General features: G+C 39.6%; 1 protein-coding gene across 2 annotated transcripts in view; it reads left to right on the top strand.

Annotated features, from left to right (window-relative positions):
* SFXN3 (sideroflexin 3) overlaps window positions 1–22809 on the top strand; it is a 42242-nt gene extending 19433 nt beyond the window's left edge. For both annotated transcript variants that reach the window (XM_073685291.1, XM_073685292.1), the window contains exons 4-11: window positions 2586–2684; window positions 8812–8887; window positions 14629–14714; window positions 15788–15915; window positions 18811–18860; window positions 19464–19513; window positions 20674–20721; window positions 22021–22809. In XM_073685291.1, coding sequence (XP_073541392.1) covers window positions 2586–2684; window positions 8812–8887; window positions 14629–14714; window positions 15788–15915; window positions 18811–18860; window positions 19464–19513; window positions 20674–20721; window positions 22021–22117 — 634 coding nt within the window. In that variant the 3' untranslated portion in view covers window positions 22118–22809. The remainder of the gene's footprint in view (window positions 1–2585; window positions 2685–8811; window positions 8888–14628; window positions 14715–15787; window positions 15916–18810; window positions 18861–19463; window positions 19514–20673; window positions 20722–22020) is intronic.
* Window positions 22810–23674: the final 865 nt, after the last annotated feature.

Raw genomic sequence — 23674 nt, 5'->3', positions numbered from 1 at the left:
TGTTATGCTATATAATATTTTAGCATAAAGTTTGGTTGGACAACCAAAGGATCTGTCCGAGGGCACAAGCAGTCAGAGGTCCAGAGAGGTCCAACAGTGCACAGTTTCTTTTCAAGTTGACAGAACAGATGTCACTTGCAGCCTGGATTTTATAAAGTGGCAGATTTTTTATCTTAGCAACCAAAAGACAAGAGAAGAGAAGGAGGGATCTTAGGAAGGAAGTTACTTCCGACTCATTGACTCTGCGTTATTGGTGTGACGCTGAGTCACTTTTCACGGCCAGGCCGAGAGACGGGATAGTCAAGGAGTCCGAAGTCAAAGCCAGGAGGGTACGTCATAAACAGAGGGAAGAGGCAAAGGCGTAGTCAGGTGACATTCTGTAGATCAGAATACCAGGAGGATAGAGGATCAGAGCAGAAGGGGTTAAACAGACGGATGGTCAGAACAAGGTCCAAAGTCAGGCAACAGAAGATCATTAACAGAACTCAAGGCACAGAGAACAAACCACACACTAGCTGAATGTTCGTCTTGCAGGGGAAACAGCTCAGTTAAGTAGCCTGGCAATCAACTGGAATAATGAACACCTGAAGATAGACAGTGCTTCCCAGTCTCAGATCTGTCAGCAACTGCATCCCAGACACAGTGAGGGGTGGAACCGTGACAATTGGTTTCTACATACAGTACAACGATCAAACACAGAAGACTATGGAATGATCTGATATAACCCTGCTCCATTTAGCATATCTTACATTCTTTCCATTGCCTGAATTTAGTGGACAAGATCGCTGAGTGATTGACTGCAGTGGTCACGTTTGAATATACTGTATGTCATGTCATCACTTAAGGATTGATCATCAGGTCAATTGGGTCCATTGGAGCAGAAAATGATTTACCAGTGAAAAATGTTTTTTTTTATTTTATCACCATCAGCATAATTTTTTTTGAATTTCTGAAAAAAATACATCATACACAATACATAAAAAATGTGTGGTCATCTTCTAATAATAGAAAGAGACTGCAATTAAGCTTGTGATAATCAGCTGATGATGTAGAGTTTATGGTTCTCAAATTGCACTCAATTTGGCCCTTTAAGGTGTTTATGCCAAGTTTGTGTTGCAGATTTGTTCGAGTTCAGCAGAAATAACAGCAATCAGACATTTGTGGAAGAAACCAGAGTTTACTTGAGAGATACAGACTTAGGCTATGTGCCCACGTTGCGGACCTGAAGCATATTTTTTACGCTTCTCCCTGGCGGGAAAATCGCATGCGGATATTACATGCGGTTTTCCCACCAGGTAGAAGCGTTTGTGAGGCGTCTTTGCATGCATTTCCACCTGCGGGTTATCAAGCACTTCTCCAAGCATCACTTGGAAAAGTGCTTGACAACTTGTTCAGAATGGTAAAAAATAAAAAAATAAACTTTATACTCACCTTCTGATGCATTCTGTGCCCCGTCCGGAGGCTTGAGCGGCTCATGCTGTTGTGTGCAGGACCTGCGGTGACGTCATTGAGTCATGTGGTGGGTCACATGACTCAATGACGTGGCAGGTCCTTCAGACAACAGCGCGACGGAGGGAAAACATCAGAAGATAAGTATAAACTTTATTTTATTCTTTTTTTTACAGGTTCTTTGGTACCCAGGTCTGGATGAGAGTCTCCTCTCCTCCAGACTTGGGTACCATCCGCACATTGATTCCGCTGCGCTTCCGCAAAATTAATGAACATGCTGCGGATTTTTGACTGCAGCATATACGCTGCGGAAAAATCCGCAGCATGGGCATTGACATTGCGGATTCTCATTGGGGACCATGGGGTGCGGATATACATGCGTTTTTCAAGCGTTTACGCTGCGGAAATTCCGCAGCATATACGCTTGAAAAACGCTACGTGGGCACACAGCCTTATCCTAAGATGGCTGCTGTACTAGAGAGTGTCAGTTTAAACAAGAGAAACATTTAGATACACTAAATATTATTAAGTTTCAACAGATACAACAGCGCCATCTGCTGACTTTGCAATATAACTTCTCCAACGTATAGTTGCAAGTATTTCAACAGTTTATAAATTATCCTTTCAATAACAATGGATAGGGATTATCTATTAAATAGCGAATAACGTCCTCATCACTGGGGATCCAACTGCTAGGATCCCCACCGATCTCAGGAACGGGGTTCAGAAGAACCCCATTTGAATAGAGTGGAGGTCGACCATGCACACATTCTGTCTATTCATTGTCTATGGGAATGTCAGAGATAGCCAAGGTGTACCTGGCAGTCTAATAGAGAATCAGGAAGAATCCCTTATTTAATGGGTAGCGATAGATGTGTTTAGCACCTAATTAATCTCTATAATCTCCCATTCAGTCCATCTAAAGCCCCCTTATCATCTATGATGAGTGATTTCATTCTACTTCTCTACATTCTAGTCTAAAGTTCATGCCCATGTTCCCCGAAACTTTTGCCAAGTGTTGTTATTCTACCACAGAGCTAAAGCTTTAACTAGACCAATATAAGAAGTGGAGCGCCCTTTATATTTTTTTTTGTGGAAAATTCATGAATAATTAAATTATCTGTTCTTCACTACAGAACTACTCCGGCTGTTGTACTTTGGCAGTGGATCAATCAGTCTTTTAACGCCATTGTTAACTACACCAATAGAAGTGGAGATGCTCCTATCACCAACAGGTAAAATACATTTTGATTCCTTACCATTAGCTATATATGTATAAATATATATATATATATATATATATATATATATATATATATATACACACAGGTGCTTCTCACAAAATTAGAATATCATCAAAAAGTTAATTTATTTCAGTTCTTCAATCCAAAAAGTGAAACTCATATATTATATAGAGTCATTACAAGCAGAGTGATCTATTTCAAGTGTTTATTTCTGTTAATGTTGATGATTATGGCTTACAGCCAATGAAAACACAAGAGTCATTATCTCAGTAAATTAGAATACTTTATAACAACAGCTTGAAAAATTATTTTAAAATCCGAAATGTTGGCCTACTGAAATGTATATTCAGTAAATGCACTCAATACTTGGTCGGGGCTCCTTTTGCATCAATTACTGCATCAATGCGGCGTGGCATGGAGGGATCAGCCTGTGGCACTGCTGAGGTGTTGTGAAAGCCCAGGTTACTTTGATAGCAGCCTTCAGCTCGTCTGCATTGTTGGATCTGGTGTCTCTCATCTTCCTCTTGACAATACCCCATAGATTCTCTATGGGGTTAAGGTCAGGCGAGTTTGCTGCCAATCAAGCACAGTGATACTGTTGTTTGTAAACCAGGTATTGGTACTTTTGGCAGTGTGGACAGGTGCCAAGTCCTGCTGGAGAATGAAATTTCCATCTCCAAAAAGCTTGTCGGCAGAGGGAAGCATGAAGTGCTCTAAAATTTCCTGGTAGTCGGCTGCGCTGACTTTGGTCTTGATAAAACACAGTGGACCTACACCAGCAGATGACATGGCTCCCCAAACCATCACTGATTGTGGAAACTTCACACTAGACCTCAAGCAGCTTGGATTGTGGCCTCTCCACTCTTCCTCCAGACTCTGGGGCCTTGATTTCCAAATGAAATGCAAAATTTACTTTCATCTGAAAACAAACCATGGACCACTGAGCACAGTCCAGGTCTTTTTCTCCTTGGCCCAGGTAAGACGCTTCTGGCGTTGTCTATTGGTCATGAGTGGCTTGACACAAGGAATGTGACACTTATAGCCCATGTCCTGGATACGTCTGTGTGTGGTGGCTCTTGAAGCAATGACTCCAGCAGCAGTCCACTCCTTGTGAATCTCCCCCAAATTTTTGAATGGCCTTTTCTTAAAAATCCTTTCAAGGCTGCGGTTATCCCGGTTGCTTGTGCACCTTTTTCTACCACACTTTTTCCTTCCACTCAACTTTCCATTAATATGCTTGGATACAGCACTCTGTGAACAGCCAGTTTCTTTAGCAATGACATTTTGTGGCTTACCCTCCTTGTGGAGTGTGTCAATGACTGCCTTCTGGACATCTGTCAAGTCAGCAATCTTCCTCATGATTGTGGAGCCTACTGAAACAGACTAAGGGACCTTTTTTAAAAGCATAGGAAGCCTTTGCAGGTGTTTTTTGTTAATTATTCTAATTTACTGAGATAATGACTATTATGTTTTCATTGGCTGTAAGCCATAATCATCAACATTAACAGAAATAAACACTTGAAATAGATCACTCTGCTTGTAATGACTCTATATAATATATGAGTTTCACTTTTTGGATTGAAGAACTGAAATAAATTAACTTTTTGATGATATTCTAATTTTGTGAGAAGCACCTGTATATATTTTTTCTGGTTAGCCAATAAAGGTATCACTCCGAGAATACTTTTGTCATTTTTGGGCATAAAAATATTTTTATCGAATTTTCTGGCTAACACAATATAACTTTGTATTGTACATCATTTTTTCCCTGCAATTTTAGCACGCAAAACCTAAGATAGAAACAAAATGAGCAAAAACCCTGCTGTAAGTGAAAGTAATAGTACATGTAAATAACATAGGGTACTTAGTAAACACTGTTTTTGATCAAAAAAAGCGGAAAGGCCTTCCCATATTGTGAGACACACGTAAAAGCCATCCCAATTTTAGCACAACTTGCATATGTATGTGTCTGGTATTGCAGCTCAGCTCCATTCAGTTGAATGCAATATGAAACAGTCAACAGGAAAGAGCACCATTGTTGAAAAAGTAGTTTCTTTTACTATACGCCTTTATGCTTCTGTTCACATCCTGTTCTTTCACTAGATTTAACACATAAATTAAATACAATAAAATAGCTTCCGTTTGCAACTGTATGTGTAAATTCTAAACCTATAGAGCAAACAAAACAGCAAAACGTACTGTCCTAAGGCACTAACGCAAATGAAATAGAAAGGAGGAAAAATATGGCAGACAAAAAAGTAATAAATCTTTTTTGAAAACCATTAAAAACAGGTGTAAAATAAAAGGAGATAAAAACAGAGATAAAATAACATGAGACAAAAAGGTAGGTATGAATGCAATTAATTGCTGCAATATAGAAAATCTCTCAATACATACAGTACAAAATAATGAAAAAAGAGATAAAAGAAAAAGTCAAACCCTATTAGCTCAATCTAGTACCAATAATAGTAGAAATCAGCTAGCTAAAATAGGTGAAAAGTATATAAATAACTTCACAAGTATTAGAAGAGAAGTATATCACAAGGTATAGGTTACATTGACATTGTATGTGTATAGTTGATAAGGTTCAGCTAGCTGAAAAAAGTGTAAAAAATAAGTTCCCATTTACTAATAAGAGAACATGTTGTCAAAATATGAGCTAAATAGCGAGGTAAGGACAAACATAGAAAATATAGCAAAAGTGAATTATGGACAACCCAGCAACGAGGGAGGGAACAAGTCAACTAAGGGCATAAATCCGTATTGCATGGAAAAAAACATACTCAACCACAAGACCACATCCGACATGCGTTTCGCCTGACCTTCCTATCTGAATATTTGCCTACTTTAAAGGGTTTTCCCACAAACAAGGTTCTTTTTAATTAATAGATCTTGGAATAATAATAACTTCCACAATTGGATGTTCCTGTGCTGAGATAATCTTATAAATGTGCCCCTGCTGTGTAATGTGTAATGGCTGTGTCTGACCGTGCAGGAACATAGTCTGATCATACCACATCTCCTGGGCAGAGGAGGAAGCAAAAGAGTATACAGACAGGACAGCACGGGATCACAGCTGATTCTTTTTGTGAGACAAAACATTTTGCTGCCTGTTTTTAAGCAATGTTTTATGTGGCGCCCTGCTGCGCATTGGTGCCACAGAACCCAGAAGGGTGCATGGATGGACTTCTCCACAAGAGGCCCTCACTACATTCATACACCTCCACCTTCCACCTCAGACCAGCAGAGGGAGCCCGTTAGGGACATATATAGGGAAGGTGGAGCCGTGCAGTCGTCAGTTAGAGTCTAGTTTCAGTTCAGTCTGTGGGAAGCAGTCAGCTCAGAGTGAGTAGAGAGCGTGCCGATGCTCATAGAGCGGTGAAGACGCAGCACGCCAGCTGCCAAGTAGTGAGGGCCCTGAGTGTGGTCGACAGCGAGAGGAAAAGGAGAGTGGAGCTAAGGGGGCAGAGGAGCATAGTAAGCTCACCCCGATTTATATACCGGACACCGGGTCCGCGCCTACAGGGACTCCTTATACCCAGTAGGAACCACCGGAACCCCTGGAGAACTACAGGTCCCAGGTTCACCAAATGCTGATTGCAGTACCAGGGCTAGGAGTCACAGAGGTCCCAGCGTCCAGGGAGAGTGATCTCCAAAGAGAAGGCCCTACCACCAGGTCAGCAGGTGCAGAGAGAGACAGTAAACCAAGCTAGGCCCAGCTCCAGGCAGGCCAGAAGCTTAGAGGCCCTATACCCGCTCATTGGGGAGAGTCCAGAAGTGCGCCCTTCACCTGGAGTACCCTGGACTGTGCCAGCAGCATCACCAGTAAAGGTACTGAAGCTTACCCCCGTGTGAGTTTCCGTACTTCGTCCGGGACCGTCCTGCTGTCTCTCCCCTGCACCGCCATCCAATACTTCCCCCACGCTGCCCTGAGGCCCGCTCCACCTGTGGGGAGCCATTCCATCACAAGCTGCCCTACCATCTGCCTCAGAGGACTGTTGCAGCGCTGGTGATTCTCACCAGACACCACAGGTGGCGTCACGACAAATCCCCTATAAATATTCCCCTTTTTACTGACCGCCCTGGGTCACGGACCGGGCCAGCCACCGTGATATCCCCCATCGGCATCCAGAGGCCCGGCTGCCGAGTGCCCCACTGCCCAGGGGGCGCGTCATTTACATGAAAAAATAATTTGTGATCCCGTGCTTTAATGTCTGTATACTCTTTTGCTTCCTCCCCTGCCCAGGAGATGTGGTATGATCAGACCTTGTTCCTGTACGGTCAGACACAAGCCATTACACAGTACACAGCAGGGGCACATTTATAAGATTAGCTCAGCACAGGAACATTTTATTTAATCACATCCAATTGTGGAAATTATTATTATTCAAAGATCCATTGATTAAAATGTTGAATAAAGATAACTTTGTGGGAAAACCCCTTTAATTGTTCTAATAAGACTAATGTCAGGCTTATGTATGCATATGACGGGTGTTCACATACAGTGAAGGAAATAATTATTTGATCCCTTGCTGTTTTTGTAAGTTTGCCCACTGACAAAGACATGAACAGTCTATAATTTTAAGGGTAGGTTAATTTTAACATTGAGAGATAGAATATCCCCAAACAAATCAAGAAAATCACATTGTATAAATTAGATAAATTTATTTGCATTTTGCAGTGACACTTAATACTTGGTGACAAAACCCTTGTTGGCAAGCACAGCAGTCAGACGTTTTTTGTAGTTGATGATGAGGGTTGCGCACATGTCAGGAGGAATTTTGGTCCACTCCTCTTTGCAGATCATCTCTAAATCATTAAGATTTTGAGGTTATCGCTTGGCAACTCGGAGATTCAACTCCCTCCATAAGTTTTCTATGGGATTAAGGTCTGGAGACTGGCTAGGCCACTCCATGACCTTAATATGCTTCTTTTTGAGCCCCTCCATTGTTGCCTTGGCTGTATGTTTTGGGTTATTGTCTTGCTGGAAGAGCCAGCCACGACCCATTTTTAATGTCCCGGCGGAGGGAAAGAGGTTGTCACTCAGGTACATAGCTCCATCTATTCTCCCATTGATGCAGTGAAGTAGTCCTCTACCCTTAGCAGAGAAACACCCCTAAAACATAATGTTTCCACCTCCATGCTTGACAGTGGGGATGGTGTGTTTTGGGTCATAGGCAGCATTTCACTTCCTGCAAACACTTTTGTCAATTTTTTGTCTCATCTGACCACAGCACCTTCTCCCAATAACTCACAGAAGCATCCAGGTATTTATTGGCAAACTTCAGACGGGCGTGCACATGTGCCTTCTTGAGCAGGGGGACCTTGCGGGCACTGCAGGATTTTAATCCTTTAAGGCATAATGTGTTGCCAATGGTTTTCTTGGTGACTGTGGTCCCAGCTGCCTTGAGGTCATTAACAAGTTCCCTCCGTGTAGTTTTAGGCTGATCTCTCACCTTCCTCATGATCAAGGATACCACACGAGGTGAGATTTTGCATGGTGACCCAGATCAATGTCAATTGACAGTCATTTCTTCCATTTTCTTACTATCGCACCAACAGTTGTCTCCTTCTCACCCAGCGTCTTACTTATGGTTTTGTAGCCCATTCCAGCTTTGTGCAGGTCTATGATCTTGTCCCTGACATCTTTAGAAAGCTCTTTGGTCTTGCCCATGTTGTAGAGGTTAGAGTCTGGCTGATTAATTGAGTCTGCGGACAGGAGTCTTTTATCCAGGTGACTATGTAAGACGGCTGTCTTTAATGCAGGTAACGAGTTGATTCTAACTGGTCTGTAGGAGCCAGAACTCATAATGGTTTGTAGGGGATCAAATACTTATTTCTCACTGCAAAATGCAAATAAATTTATCTAACTTATACAATGTGATTTTCTTGATTTTTTGGGGGGATATTCTATCTCTCAATGTTAAAATTAACCTACCCTTAAAATTATAGACTGTTCATGTCTTTGTCAGTGGGCAAACTTACAAAAACAGCAAGGGATCAAATAATTATTTCCTTCACTGTAAGTACAGTGTATCTTATCATAGATTGATCAGTTGCAGAATCCTTTAAAAGTTAATCTTTTTCAGTGTGTTTCTGACATATGCTTATATTACAGCCAGCTGGGGACAGCCTATGTTAGTGCAACTACCGGTGCTGTGGTCACTGCTCTAGGACTCAAGTCACTGACCAAGGTAATATGATGCAGCTAGTTCCTGCTTCTTGTGACTATATTCAGCCTTTCTGTTGGACATCCCTGCATAGTGATACCCTCTAAGGACAAAAGTATGTGCCCCCACCACATCACACCACATCACACCTACACGAGCTGTTCTCACATTCCATTCTAAATCCATAGACATTAATATGGAGTTGGATCCTTCTTTGCAGCTGTAACAGCTTCTACTCTTCTGGGAAGACTTTCTACAAGATTTTAGGTGTGTCTACCTGTTCATCCAGATGATGTTGGATGAGAGGATCGGGCTCACAATCTCCATTCTAGTTAATCCCAAAATTGTTCCATGGGATTGAGGTCAGAGGTCTGTGCGGCCGGTCAAGTTTTTCTGCATCAAACTCCTCCAACCATGTCTTTATGGACCTTGTGAAACTGGGACACAGTCATGGGGAAAATAAAAATGTTGGGAGCTACAATTGTCTAACCTATCTTGTAGGCTGCAGTGCTAAAATTTCCCTTCAGTGGAACTAAGGGGCCAAACTGACCCCTGAAAATCAAGCCTAGTATTATCCCTTCTCCACTAAATTTTACAGCTGGCACAGTGCCTTCAGGCAAGTATCCTTCGCCAGAACCAGATTCATCCATTAGATGTCAGATATAGAAGTGTGATAAATCACTCCACAGTACACGTTTCTACTACTCCAGAGTCCAGTGGCGGCTGCTTTACACCACTCCATCCAACCGTTGGCATTGTCCTTGGTGATGTAAGGCTGCATGCAGCTGTTCGGCCATGGAAGCTCCCAGTGGGGGCTCATTGTTTGTGCTGATGTTAATACCAGAGGAGGTTTGGACTCTGCAGTTATGGAGTCAGCAGAACGTTGGTGATTTTTCTTCCCTCTGCTCCTCAGCACTCGATGACCCAGCTTTGTAACTTTACGTGGTCTCCACTTCGTGGCTGAGTTGCTGCAGTTCCTTCCACTTCTCAATAATATCACTCACAGGTGACAGGGGAAGATTTAGGAGGGAAGAAATGTCATGAACGGAGTTGCTACACCAGTGACTCCTATTACAGGACCACGCTGGTATCAGTGGACTTTGTAGAATGAGCCATTCTGTCACAAATGTCTGTTCACCTGATGAAGACGGCTTGCATGCTGTCGAGACGCGTTGTGTTTTTACAAGGACTTTAATAAAGGTAGTAATTGCTGAATTTTATATGCCTTAGCGCTTTTTATCACCAGCTTTTACCTTTGGCATTTTCCACAAATGTCTGTAAAGGCAGACTACACTGCGAGGGGCCCGATGTTATATACTGGGGGCAATGGGACTGGATGAAAAGCTAGAATTCAATGATTAAGATGTGAGGCCCAAAAATTCTGTCATCATAGTATATGGCATTGCACTTCCTGCACAACTAGTACTTATTGGTGGCAAAAGGTATGAACGGCCAAAAAATACTAATGTAACCTGAATTATCCATCCATGGTTTTCTCACAGAAGAGCAGGTGGTAATACTGTTAGTAATATATAAAAAATGTTTTATCTACATATACAATATATAATGATTAGCCATGATACTAAAACCACTGACATTTGAAGTAAAGAACATTGATTATACTGTGACACTTGCACTTGTCAGTCGGGTGAGATATATTACGTGGGTTTTTTAAGGAGAGGTTTTAAAATGGTGGATTTAATCATAAAACAATGTAATAAAATTCTCAATACATATCTGAGGCTGGTGTTAAAATATGGCGTGAATTACCTGTCTTAAAAGGGGTATTCCCATCTCCAATATCCTATCCCAATATGTAGTAGGTGTAATCATAATAATATTAGCAAATACTTCCAATTAGAGATTTAGTATAGTTCTTCAGATTCGCTATGTCACTTTCCCCATGTGCAGGGCATTACAGTAGCTTAGGTATCCATGGTTACGATCACTCATATAGTAACAGTTAGTTGGTTAGTTAGCTCTTAGTGGTTGTAACCATGGATACCTAAGCTACTGAAATGCGCTGCACATGGGGTAAGCGACATAGCGAATCAGAAGAACTATACTACATTTCTAATTGGAGGTATTTGCTAATATTATTATTATTACACCTACTATATATTGGGAGAGGATCTTGGAGATGAGAATACCCCTTTAATAGCAGAATTTATCTTTGGATATTATTAATAATTACTGAATTACTAAATCATGTCTATTGTACCAATAAATATATATACCCAGTCTGCTGATTCAGTGAGTGGAGCCACAAATGTCGCTGAGATGGTTAGTGACTGGGGAGACATTGGACTGAAGAAGTGGTAGCCAGTGTAAATGCCATAAAGTACATTTTTATGTTATGAAGTACAAAGATTTTATCTAATTTTGACAAATCAAGGGATATACCGTATGTAAGACCTAAATGTAATGGAAAAGGGCCTGACTGATAGGAATACAACTACATGACCAAATAACCCAATATACATTCTAAGAAAAAGAAGATCCAGCGTTCCAAACTTCTTAAAAAATCTTTTTATTAGATAAATGTTAAAAAATTGACAAATTCCAAGAGACAGGTATAAATGTACACTAGGAGTATGAACAAACAAGTTTCGGAAAGAATTCCTTATTCATTGAAAAAGGGCCTGACTGATAGGAATACAGCTATGTGACCAAATAATCCAGTATACATACTAACAGCTGAACAGGATCAAACCATTACGGGGAACAACAGGCAAGAAAAATCTCCATTCAAAGCTGGGAATAAGGCAGGGTGTAAGGGTTTTCACATGAACAAAGTTAATTTTAATCAATACATCTCAGAATAATATTAATTTCCACAATTGGATGTGGAGCTGTTGTATGATCAGACCATGTTCCTACATGGTGAGACACAGCCATTACACAGTACACAGCAGGGGCACATTTATAAGATTATCTCAGCACAGGAACATTTTATTTAAACACATCCAATTGTGAAAATTATTATTATTCCAAGATGTATTGATTAAAATGAACTTTAAAATTAACTTTGTTCGTGGGAAAACCCCTTTAACCGGTTCCCGACCGCCCACTGTAGATAAACGTCGGCGCTTGCTGGGCTCTGTGCAGCGCCGACGTTTAAAATCGGTGGGTAGTCTCGCAGCGCTCAGGACCCCCAGGGTCCTGCAAGCGCTGCGATTCCGGTGCAGAGCGTTAGGTCTGACAGGGGACATCATTGGGACCTGATTGGTTAACCCTTTGCTATGTTCTATATGCCGCAATCTATAGTGATCGCGGCATATAGAAGATAGACAGAGTAGAGGGGGTCGTCTTACTTACCTCTCCGACAACCCCTGATACCTTCCAGGACCTGGGGTTGCTATGGCAGCTGGAGGTCACATGACCGTCTCCAGATCTGCCATATATGGTGTCCTGCCTGGCTCAGCCTGCAGCTGAAGCCAGGCTGGAGACTCTGACTGTGAAACAGTCAGCAAAGATATCATGTAATGTAATATATGTCTATTACAATACATGAGATCAGTGATCAGAAAAATAAAAATTAATGTCCCATACAGGGACTAAGTAAAAATGTAAAAAAAAAATGTTTTTAAACTGTTAAAAAAAAAATCACAAAATAAATTAAAATAAATAAATAAAATATTAAACCAATAAATCCGTATATTTTTACAAAACCAAAAAAAGTACACATATTTGGTATCGCCGCATCCGAAACAACCTGATCTATAAAACTGTCACACTAATTAACTCCTTCTGTGCACACCGTAATAAAAATAAATAAAAAAAGAAGCAAAAAAATATGCTTTTTCATCATATCGGCAAACAAAAAGTGGAAAAAAATGCGATCAAAAAGCAAAATATAAATAAAAATGGTACCCCTGAAAACGTCATCTTGTTCCACAAAAAAAAAGCCGCCATACAGCTCCATCAGCCGAAAAATAAAAAAGTTATAGCGCTCAGAATAAAGCAATGCAAAAAAAATTTTTTTTTCTATAAAATAGTTTTATTGTGTAAAAGCGCCAAAACATAAAAAAAAATACAGTAAGTGTAGTATCGCTGTAAACGTACTGACCCGAAGAATAATGCTGCTTTATCACTTTTACCACACGCAGAACGGCATAAAAAAAAAAACTCAAAAAACAATTCCTGAATTGTTGGTTTTTGTTAATTTTACCTCCCAAAAAACGGAATAGAAAGCGATCAAAAAATGTCACGTACCCAAAAATGTTACCAATAAAAATGTCAATTCGTCCCGCAAAAAACAAGCCGTCACATGACTCTGTCGGCCGAAATATGGAAAAATTATAGCTCTCAAAATATGGTGATGCAAAAACTAGATTTTGCAAAAAAAAGCGTCTTTTAGTGTGTGACAGCTGTCAGTCATAAAAACCCGATATAAATCTGGTATCTCTGTAATCGCACCGACTCGAAGAATAAAGTAATCTAATCAGTTATATCACACTAGGAACGGCGTAAAAAATAAATAAAACCAATTCTGCTAATTATTCAGACAAATTTTACATTCAAAAAGTCTAATGGCGCTCCTTCCCTTCCAAACCCTGCCGTGTGCCCAAACAGTGGTTTTCCCTCACATATGGGGTATCAGCACGCTCAAGAGAAATTGCACAAAAAAATTTGGGGTTCATTTTTTCCTGTTACCCCTGTAAAAATAAAAAAAATTGGGTCTAAAGTAACATTTTTGTGAAAAAAGTTAAATGTTAATTATTTTCTTCCACATTCCAAAAATTCCTGTGAAGCACCTGAAGGGTTAATAAAGTTCTTCAATGTGGTTTTGAGCACCTTGAGGGGTGCAGTTTTTAGAATGGTGTCACTTTTGGGTATTTTCTGTCATAAAGACCCCTCAAAGTGACTTCAAATATGATGTGGTCCCTAAAAAAATGTTTTTTGTAAATTTTGTTGGAAAATGAGAAATCGCTGGTCAATTTTAACCCTTAAAGCTCCCTAATAAAAAAAAATTTTGGTTCCAAAATTGTGCTGATGTAAAGTAGACATGTGGGAAATGTTATTCATTAACTATTTTGTGTGACATCTCTCTCTGATTTAAGGGCATGAAAATTCAAAGTTTGAAAATTGCAAAATTTTCAAAATTTTCGCCAAATTTCCGATTTTTTCACAAATAAACGCAAGTTATATCGAAGAAATTTTACCACTATCATGAAGTACAATATGTCATGAAAAAACAGTCTCAGAATCAGGGGAATATGTTGAAACGTTCCAGAGTAATTACTTCATAAAGTGACAGTGGTCAGAATTGAAAAAATTGGCCCGGTCACGAAGGCGAAAACAGGCTCTGGTGCGAAGTGGTTAAATGGCCATATACTGCAATGCACACACTGACGGGGGGTCTCCCTACCTGAAGTTTTATATTCCTGTGAGACTGTAAGTTTGCGTCAGGAGACCGGCAGTCAGTCCATACATTCTGGTTCATATACAGACCGAGAAATACAGCAGTCAGAACCCGGCGTTAGAAACACAACACCAAATAGGACATGGACAATTATCTTCTTTTTAGACATGTATAGAAGACCTCTTACTTATTTACATGAAAAAAGAGACATCATCAAAAGTGCAAAATGAAGAATAATTATATTTGGATCTTTTTAAACTCGTTGTTTAAATTAGCTATAGCAGCCTAAGTAAGCCGAGATGAAATAGGAGCTTTATATGGTGCGGACATTGTGTGCAATGTGCTTCCACTTTGTATGTAGTAACAGTTCTCCTTCATTGTACCTTTCCATGTATTTCAGCATCTTCCCTCATTAATCGGCCGCTTTGTGCCCTTTGCTGCTGTAGCTGCTGCTAACTGCATCAACATCCCCCTTATGAGACAACGGTAAGTAGCGTTACAGTTCACCGGCATTATATATGGTAGTGATTGCTTTATGACAAGTTGTAACAACTTTGTCACTATTGGGTTTTGCTTGGGGCCCTGTTACGGCTGCAGATTCTAGGAACCATTTCATTCTTCACCCTTTAACCATCCTGAATATTTTCCAATAGGAGTCGTTACCTGCAGACTGAAGAATTAGCAGGTAGAACCATAGTCAGACAAGCTAAAGATGAGTACTATTTGGTCCCATGCACAGCTGCATAGGAAAAATTAGGCACAGAACCTTTTGCTCACAAAGCCCAACTGATCCTGGAAATTGTAGGTCATAAGTACAACTAAGTACTGTGTTCCTTCGACTATGTTGGTCATTACTTGAAGACTTGACATAGCAGTGTGTCTCTGAGGATCAGCTAGGCAAATACAGCTGGAGGGGTACATGACTCAACCCTTGCCCGATAAGCTAGTCATACTTATGAGTTAGCTATTGGCCCAACAATCACTCAGCAGACATCTATCTCTCCCAAATCCCACCATACACATGAGCATTCGGCATGGCTGAACGTTGATGCATTTGCCCGTGAAGACCAAAGGACTTCTTGTGGAAGAGTATGAAAGCCCCAAAACACATGGTCCTGGCCAGATCGGCTGGTTTGGCTGACTTTCATCTAATGTTTATGGGGGCTTTTAGCTTCAGCGATCAGTTCTCAGAACCTGGACCCTCACCGGTAAGAACTTCTGCCATGTTTCTTTGACATGGCCAAAATTTTCAGAATTTGGAAGCACACTTTTAAGTCATGAAAGTTGACTTGAGTAGATGATATTGTCTGGTATTTTATGTTCCTGATAATGTCTCATCTGATCGTCCACTAGATAACTTTCCTATGAAGTTTATATAAAGCCTTTTCCTAGACTAATGATCTGTATTTATTTTACCATTTTTGCCTTTCATCATCTGCAGTGATCGCTGATTGTCCCCCCCCCACAAAGCCTCTTGGGGGAATGGCTCGTTTTGTTGCTGTTTTTCTACATTTTTAGAAATTCTCTTATAATTTTACTATACCTGATGTATTATACAGAGAACTGAAGTTTGGAATCCCCATTACAGATGAGAACGATAACAGACTGGGGGAGTCTACCAACGCTGCCCGGCAAGCCATTGCACAGGTGGTGGTATCCCGGATTGGCATGGCAGCACCTGCTATGGGTATGTTTTGTAAGATTTAACATTTCTTAATGTAAAAGAACTGCATTGTGTCCTACAGATGTTTTCATTGCTGCCATTGTTTAATCACTAAGGTATTTGATGAACTTTCCAGAAGACTTTCTGCTTTTTTTTAGAGTTCACTTACTGCAGAGTTTGGCATTTCATGAGGAAAATTATACTTTATTGTGTGGAGTGTAGCTGTTACATCTTTCTTTTAAATAAAGAGTAGTATTCTATTGCAAAAGTCATGTAACACCGACGCTGGCGTGCTCTTCACAAATTATTTAATCTCTAACTTTTACTGTTATTTAAGGACAAGCTTCAAATTATTACAAAAAAAAAAGACACAAAAAAATATTCATGGATGAAAAACTATCTTCAGCTTCAAAAACTTTGTGCAAAACCGCTATGTTTGTGATACAATAGGAACTATTATCAATACTTTCTAATTCTCAGACAGGGTAAACTTAGGGGGGGAATTTATCATCCCTTCTACACCAGAATACTGACATTAAAAAGTCACAAAATTTGGTACAAGTGTTACATTGCGCAAAATTTTGCATCTCTTCGCCTTTTGTGCCAGTTTTGGCATTTTTTCAAAAAACTTGTAGGCCTTAGTGAAAGAATCGTGGCCTATTGAGACAAATGTAGTATAATTTATGCCAGAAAACTGTCTCATTGCTGGTCATTTTCTGCCTAGGGGCAGACTAAAATATGAACCATGATTATTAGGAGGCACATAGTCTGGGCAGTTTTAAAGTGAACCAAATTTCTGACCCTGGTTCATGTTGTTTTATAAATGTGGCGCAGCATCTACTAGACTGCCTAGTAAAATGACCCATCTTGTGCCGGACATTGGGGTCAAAGTTTTGGCTAATTTTTGGCACCTGGTGTTGCAAGTTAGGCCACACCATTCCCATTAATCTCTTCCCCTTTTCAGCTAAGACACACACTCTTATAGAACATTGTGCAGAAAGTGTATAAAACAATAAATATGGAGCTAGGCATGAAAAGCAGCTTTTGGAACAAAGGGCCCCAGAATTCTGGGGAATTTACCTTGGAAAATCTTCCCAATTTTATTAGAAGATTTTGTCAACATTTAACCATGCAGGTTGGCACAGAAGTAGGCAGAAGGGTCATATGGAAGGCGACTGGAGACTCAACCTGTCTCTGGTGAGGCCCCAGCCAAAAGGTTTGATAAGTCATTTTCTCAGCAACGATCCAATTAATTTCATTGACATTAATTGTCATTTCTTCTCTCAGAAATCATTAGTTATGAAAATGTGGGTGGTCTTGAGAAGGTTTAAATACTGAATAGTTATTTTAAATCAAGGTCTGAGCACACAGACTCTACATATGCCATATGTTTTTATTGATACTAATGTATGAAATAACCTTTTAAGAGGAATATCCTCCACAACATTGTTAGATAGGTGATAACTTTCTGAGTGGTTGACCACTGGGTCTCCCACCGTTCCTGAGAATGGGGCTCTGAAATTCCCCATAGGAATGAAGTGTAGCTGAGAAATGCGAGTGCTTTCCTCAGCTATCTTCAGCAGCCCTATAGAGAAAGATATGGAGAGGAAACCACTCAATTTCTACAGGGTATTTCAAGTTCCTGTTCTTAGGAATGGTGGAGGACCCAATGGTTGAGCCCCCACCGTCTGCAAGTTGTCACCTATCCTGTGTTAATTTACACTGATCCTTAATAATGAGAATTTAACAGAATTCCAGATTTCACCTGTGCTTTCCACACTCTCTGGATCTTGCTATTCAACCAGACTTTTCTCATGTGCATGATCTTCTTATTTTACTTATTTAGCTCCAGCTCCATCATATTCCACAGCATCTCCCAATCTAGATTCCCTATCAGTATATCTTTGGAGTGTGGGAAAAATCCAGAGTACCCAGAGGAAACCCACACAAACACGGGGAGAACATACAAACTCCTTGCAGATGTTGTCCTTGGTGGGATTTGAACCCAGGACCCCAGCACTGCAAAGCAACAGTGCTAACCACTGAGCCATCATGCTGTCCACTTTCCCTCTGCACCTGTCTGTCACTCAGTCGTGTTTAGCTGTACAATGCTATGTATTATTATATGATTTATAGTTACCCAGTTTTGGCAAGTAAAGTGCGGGAAAATAGGGGAGCTTTAAAATAATAATTTAAAATGTATAATTCTAAATCCTGTAAGAATACATAAATAATGCAAAGATAGTAAACATTTTATGTAGATTAAGACTGTGGATTGCTGTAAATATGTCCATATGAGGTTTTTCAAGTTGCATATCCTTAATATAAGCCATCAATATCAGATCAGGGGAGTGTGATTTCTTACACCCCGATCAACTTCTGACACTGATGGACTGATTGGAGGAGCTGTCCTTCCTTCTTTCTATTTCTTGGCACTGCTTTGTAGATTTTGTAGCACCTGTGTCTGGTGCTGCAGCTCTTTGTGATGAGTGTGACTGAACTGCAGGACCAGGCACAGCTGCTACAAAGTGTAACCATCTGATCAGGGGGTCAGGGGAAAGTTGTATTTGCATGTTCCTCTAATGTCATGTTTATTATCCCAGCTGTTAAGGTTGGTTTCCATGTATGAGCCCATCTTTGTTTCCCCTCCAGTGTGGTTGTGGCACAGGTAGATTTCCATGGCATAATTCCCATTGATCCGGTGCTTAAATTCTTTAACTGATCGGTTCTAGAACCGGGTGAGAAAATGATGCAAGCGTGATATTCTGATCTGGCTATGGACGGCAGACAAGTTCCCACTTTTTCATCAGTTTGGCTCAGGAATATAGTATTTTGTTTTCTTAGAATTTTATAGTAGGATGATGAGTTTTATTTTCATAGCTACATAATCAATATAAATTTATATATATTTTTTCTTAGCAATCCCCCCGGTTATAATGAACATATTGGAGAAGAGAGCTTTCCTTAAGGTACGTTCATGAAACAAACAAAACAAGAAATTTGTATTCCTGGAGACATCTTGGTAAATGAGCAGTACTCCTTCCTTCAATTGCAGTTACTGAGTTAGGCCTCATTCACACGTCGACTGTTTTCGTATCAATGCTATATGTGGTGTTCATGGATAGTACTTGTACCTGTGATAGTCTATGGGGCTATTTACATGTCTGTGATTTTTCTGCAGAAAATCGCAGAAACATTATTACTATTGAGCAGAGTGTCGGATCAAAATCGACAATGTAAGTCCGTGGGTCCATGAAAATATTGGACTGCACTCGGATGACGTGTGTGCGGTTAGATTTTCACGGACTGTCATGTAGGAGAAGGTGAAGAAACTTGACATTTATTTTACTCCACATACGAGAACAACTTATGACACTCGTAAAGTCTGATCAAAATAATTGGTCTTTTTTTCTCGTACGTGAGAAAAACGCATGTCTGAATAAGGCCTTAGTAATATAAATTCTCATGCAGCCATTTTTGTAGTCACTACTGTAAAATGATGTGATGGAGGGCGACCTCTGAATGTACTTTGTGGACCCTAAATGACTATTGTACTTGTATTCCTGCAATAGCGCTACCCCTGGATGAATGCACCACTACAAGTCGGACTGGTTGGATTCTGGTAAGCTTTTTTAATTGCTTTTTTCATTTGCTGTCTATATTTTGATCCAACTCCCACCTCCCCATAAGTATTAGGATTTAAAAGGAAAACCCACGGAGCTGCTTTTTTTCCAAAATTGGATTCTTTTTTGCTCTTTCAGTATTTCCTCCTCTTCTTCGACATGGTTGATGACTTAATTATGCAGAATGATTTGTAGTTTGAGTGACACCATTTACTTTACCATACAATACATAGAAAAACAGAAAAACTATTCCAAGTAAGGTGAAATGGTAAAAAAAACCTGCAATTCCGACAATGATTTTTTATTTAAATTTTTACACTATTTAAAGTGTGATACAAATGACCTGTTAATATGATGCCTGAGAATAAACTTGTATAGTTCTTTTTTCTATATTTTACCGTTTTTAAAAAATTTAGAACCTTGTAAAAAATTGTTTTGTGTCCCCGTTTTCTGAGATCTGTAAGTTTGGCTTACTTATGACCCCCAAATGATTTCTTCTTATTGCATTATTTTAGGGAGTGGTTTGACCAATAAACAGCATTTTTGTTTTCTTTATACAGTTTGATTAATTTTACAGCTTGATAAATTAGACTTTTACAAAAACAGCGATGCCGGAAATGCTTATTGTTTTACTTTATTATTACTTTATTTATGTTAATTTTGGATTGGGAAAACAGGGTTCATTTAGACTTTTAGGTTTTTCGAAAAAAAAATTTTTTAACTGTTAAAAATTTAATTTCACTTTTTACTTATTCTTTTTTGGGGGGATTTAAACCTGTGCTCATTTGGATGCTTGCACTATATACTGCTATGCTACAGTACTGCAGTATATAGAGAAATGATCCTCTCACGTCCAGGCCAAGTACCAGGATGGCAACATTAGGGGCTGTCGGTAGGCCTCTGGCTGCCACAGCGACCCATCGATTTCTGACAATTGGTTTGGGGGTCGACAGGCGCTAGATGACAACTGATTGCTGTGTGTGACAACTGCGAGACACCATAGAAACAATTAACTTTAAATAACCTCATAATCCAATGTAAAATTACTAAATTCAATATGTCAGTCTGCATTCATAAGGTTTATAAAACCCGGAGAGAGATTATAATACTTGCATCATCAATGTAAAATGTAAACCTCCTGTTCTTTTTCTTATTTTAGCCTGGTGTTTGCAACTCCACTGTGCTGCGCACTCTTCCCTCAAAAAAGGTACGGTATGTCCTCCCCCTGAGAGCAAGAGGTTAACACATTTTTTAGCCAGTATTACATAACCTGTACAGCACATATTTCTGGAGAGGTGATGTGTGCTGCAGAATTACAGCTTTCAGCAGAATCTTCAGCGCTCAGACATCGTGGTAGAATGAACTGTTTTACTTTGGACATAGAGCAAAGATTAGCTGCATCATCACAGCATCGAGGATCACAGGAAAATCGTGGCCATACATGTTCAGTGACACCAGGGGATATAGGAATGAGCTTTCTGTTAATATTTTTTAATCAAACACAGACTACTTCATTTTCGATGATGACAATTCATGATTAGTTGGCAAAAATGATCGCTCGTTCTCACCCCATGAACGGTCAATTTGGTTGAAATCGTTCATGTTAATCTAATGTGTGTGGGAATCTTAAGCATGGCGTTGCTTTCGCTATCTATCTATCTATCTATCTATCTATCTATCTATCTATCTATCTATCTGTCTGTCTGTCTGTCTGTCTGTCTGTCTGTCTGTGTAATCTATCTTTCTATCTGTCTATATATCTGTCTGTCTATCTACCAATCACATACATATTAGATGGCCGTCAGCTGAATGGTGGTTTGGCCAGTCGTTCAGCCAGAACCTAGCTCATCTCCCCCATACACAGGAGCTCTCTCTCTCTCTTTCGAGAGAGCACCTGTGTTGTCTACTGCACGACATCTCTGGAGGCCTTTGTCTTAGAGAACAAAGTGATTGGTAGTCTGGAATCAGACATGCCGAATCCTTATCTTCCCTAGCATCATATGTCGGAGGAGAATCAGGGCCCCCATGCACATCGATATTGGCCCGTTCGGCCGATGTTAGTCTAATGTGTGTAGGGGGGTCTTTAAAAAAAAACTATGCTGTTTCCGTGACTTCTGTTAATTTCTTTGAAGCAGTGTGGGTCAGCTCAAAGGTTGAGATGAGAAAAACTCTTGATCTGGATCTATGAAAATGTTGGCTTTGGTATTATATCACCTATTCTGGCTCAGTTGGTTGGGTTTGGGATATTTTGTGAATTTCCATATTGTCATAATTGAAGACTCCGATCTTTGCCCAGGATCACGTATGCCTCCCACACCGCTGCCTTAGGACCTCTGATCCCGATATTTGATGTCACATCCATCTATAATATCTATTTATCATTCTGGCTGTCTCTCTCTCTTTCCTTCCTTCTTTTCTTATTATTTTCACTGTAACGCCTTAAAAACTCATTATTTGACTACTATGATCCTAGAAAAGTTTTATTTCTTTGTCATTAACCCTTTAGCTCTATGAAAATATCCAGTCTGGAGCCGGAGGTCCGTGATCGCATCCTTGCAAAAAGCCCGAAGACAGAGATTGTATATTTTAACAAAGGACTGTAGACATAGACCATGCTGTGTCTCCATACTGAGCAGACTCTATACGAACAATTCTACAAGCTGCTACTACACATTATATTCCTCCATGAGGGTATATCCCCGGTCTTCTCAGGTATAACCAGACACAATGTATTGTTTTGTGAGGTTTGTGATTTGGTATTTTCCTGGTGAATTAAATACATTCCATATTTTAGTGACATCACCCAGGATAGGGTTAAATAGGTTATACTGGACTCTAAAAATAAAAAATATATGGAGGGAATTCACTAAGATTAGCATTTTATTCATCGGCCTTATTAAAAAAGGATGCTGAAGTTGCGTCTATTGTATTAAGAGACGCAGAACTCCATAAATTAGGCTATTTCTGCCTGTAAGTGCAGCAGAAAATCATATATGACTGGTGTAAACTTGCACTAAGATTTAACACAATTTCTATAGTGAAATTTTAGTGCACCTTAATTTGCAAACAAAAAAAAAAATGAAAGGAGCAAACAGAGGACTCACATCCTAATAAATGTCAGAATATCTGTATTACAATTTCTATAGAAAAAAGGCAGAAAAATAAACAAGATGTAAAAACACACTGACCTGTGTAAAGTGATCAGTCCATGTCCCAAATAGTGGACAGAAAGGACGACCCACCCCATACTCCAAAGCTTACCAGGAAAAAAAATACAAAGTCCAGAGAGCTATACTCAATAAATCTAAAAATATTTTTTAATTGATTTGAAGCAATATAGCATGAGAAAGAAAATTATTAAGGTATCAAAGGAAAAATAACCAATCAATATATTCGGTAGAGTACATTTCCGATAGAGTCTGTAAGAAGAAAACAATAATATGGCATCTATCACCCAAAACAGAGTGACTTAAAAAAAAACAGTAAACCATGGGGAGATAAGAGAAAAATTATTGTGTGCGTTTCACCATCCTAAAGTGGCTTTGTCAGGGGGTAATCTAAAAATAATAATAGTGATATAATCTGCCTTATATGTGAGTATAACAGGTGAATCAGACAAAATTGGGAAATACAGGAGACATGGAAAGTGCTACACAATGTACCTAACTAGTTGAGAGAACGGTTGACTATAAAACATAATCAAACACTGCTCAACAGCGTCCATCGACTAATGATTATGGGGCTATACCATAACAACACATTTAATGTATGCAAGCACAATCCATATACGTTTTCCAAGCTACAACATTGACTACAATATTGACTTATGTTGCCAGAGGTAAACTTTTTTCTCTAGAGATTGTTAAGATATTCTATTATTTATTAGGATGTGAAGTCCTTTGTATAGACAATAGCTATAAAAAGTCTACATATCCCTGTTAAAATGCCAGTTTTTGTGTAAAAATATCATGCCAAAAAGACTTATTTCAGACCTTTTTCCACTTTTAATGTCACCCATGTTCTGTACAAATCCATTGAGAACTAACTGAAATAATTTTGAGGGGAAAATAAAAATAACAAAGCTAAAACAATGTGTTTTCATATGTGTGAAGTAAGGGGTAAGGTTTCTCCTTGTGGAGAGTGACAAGCCAGACCTGGCA

This window comes from Phyllobates terribilis, unplaced genomic scaffold (genome assembly GCF_046119375.1).
Source record: "Phyllobates terribilis strain yellow unplaced genomic scaffold, ASM4611937v1 Scaffold_5__5_contigs__length_657084704, whole genome shotgun sequence".
In the NCBI taxonomy this organism is placed as follows: Eukaryota; Metazoa; Chordata; class Amphibia; order Anura; family Dendrobatidae; genus Phyllobates; species Phyllobates terribilis.
The sequence above is the reverse complement of the archived record's forward strand: the minus strand, read 5'-3'. Positions and strand labels throughout refer to the sequence as shown.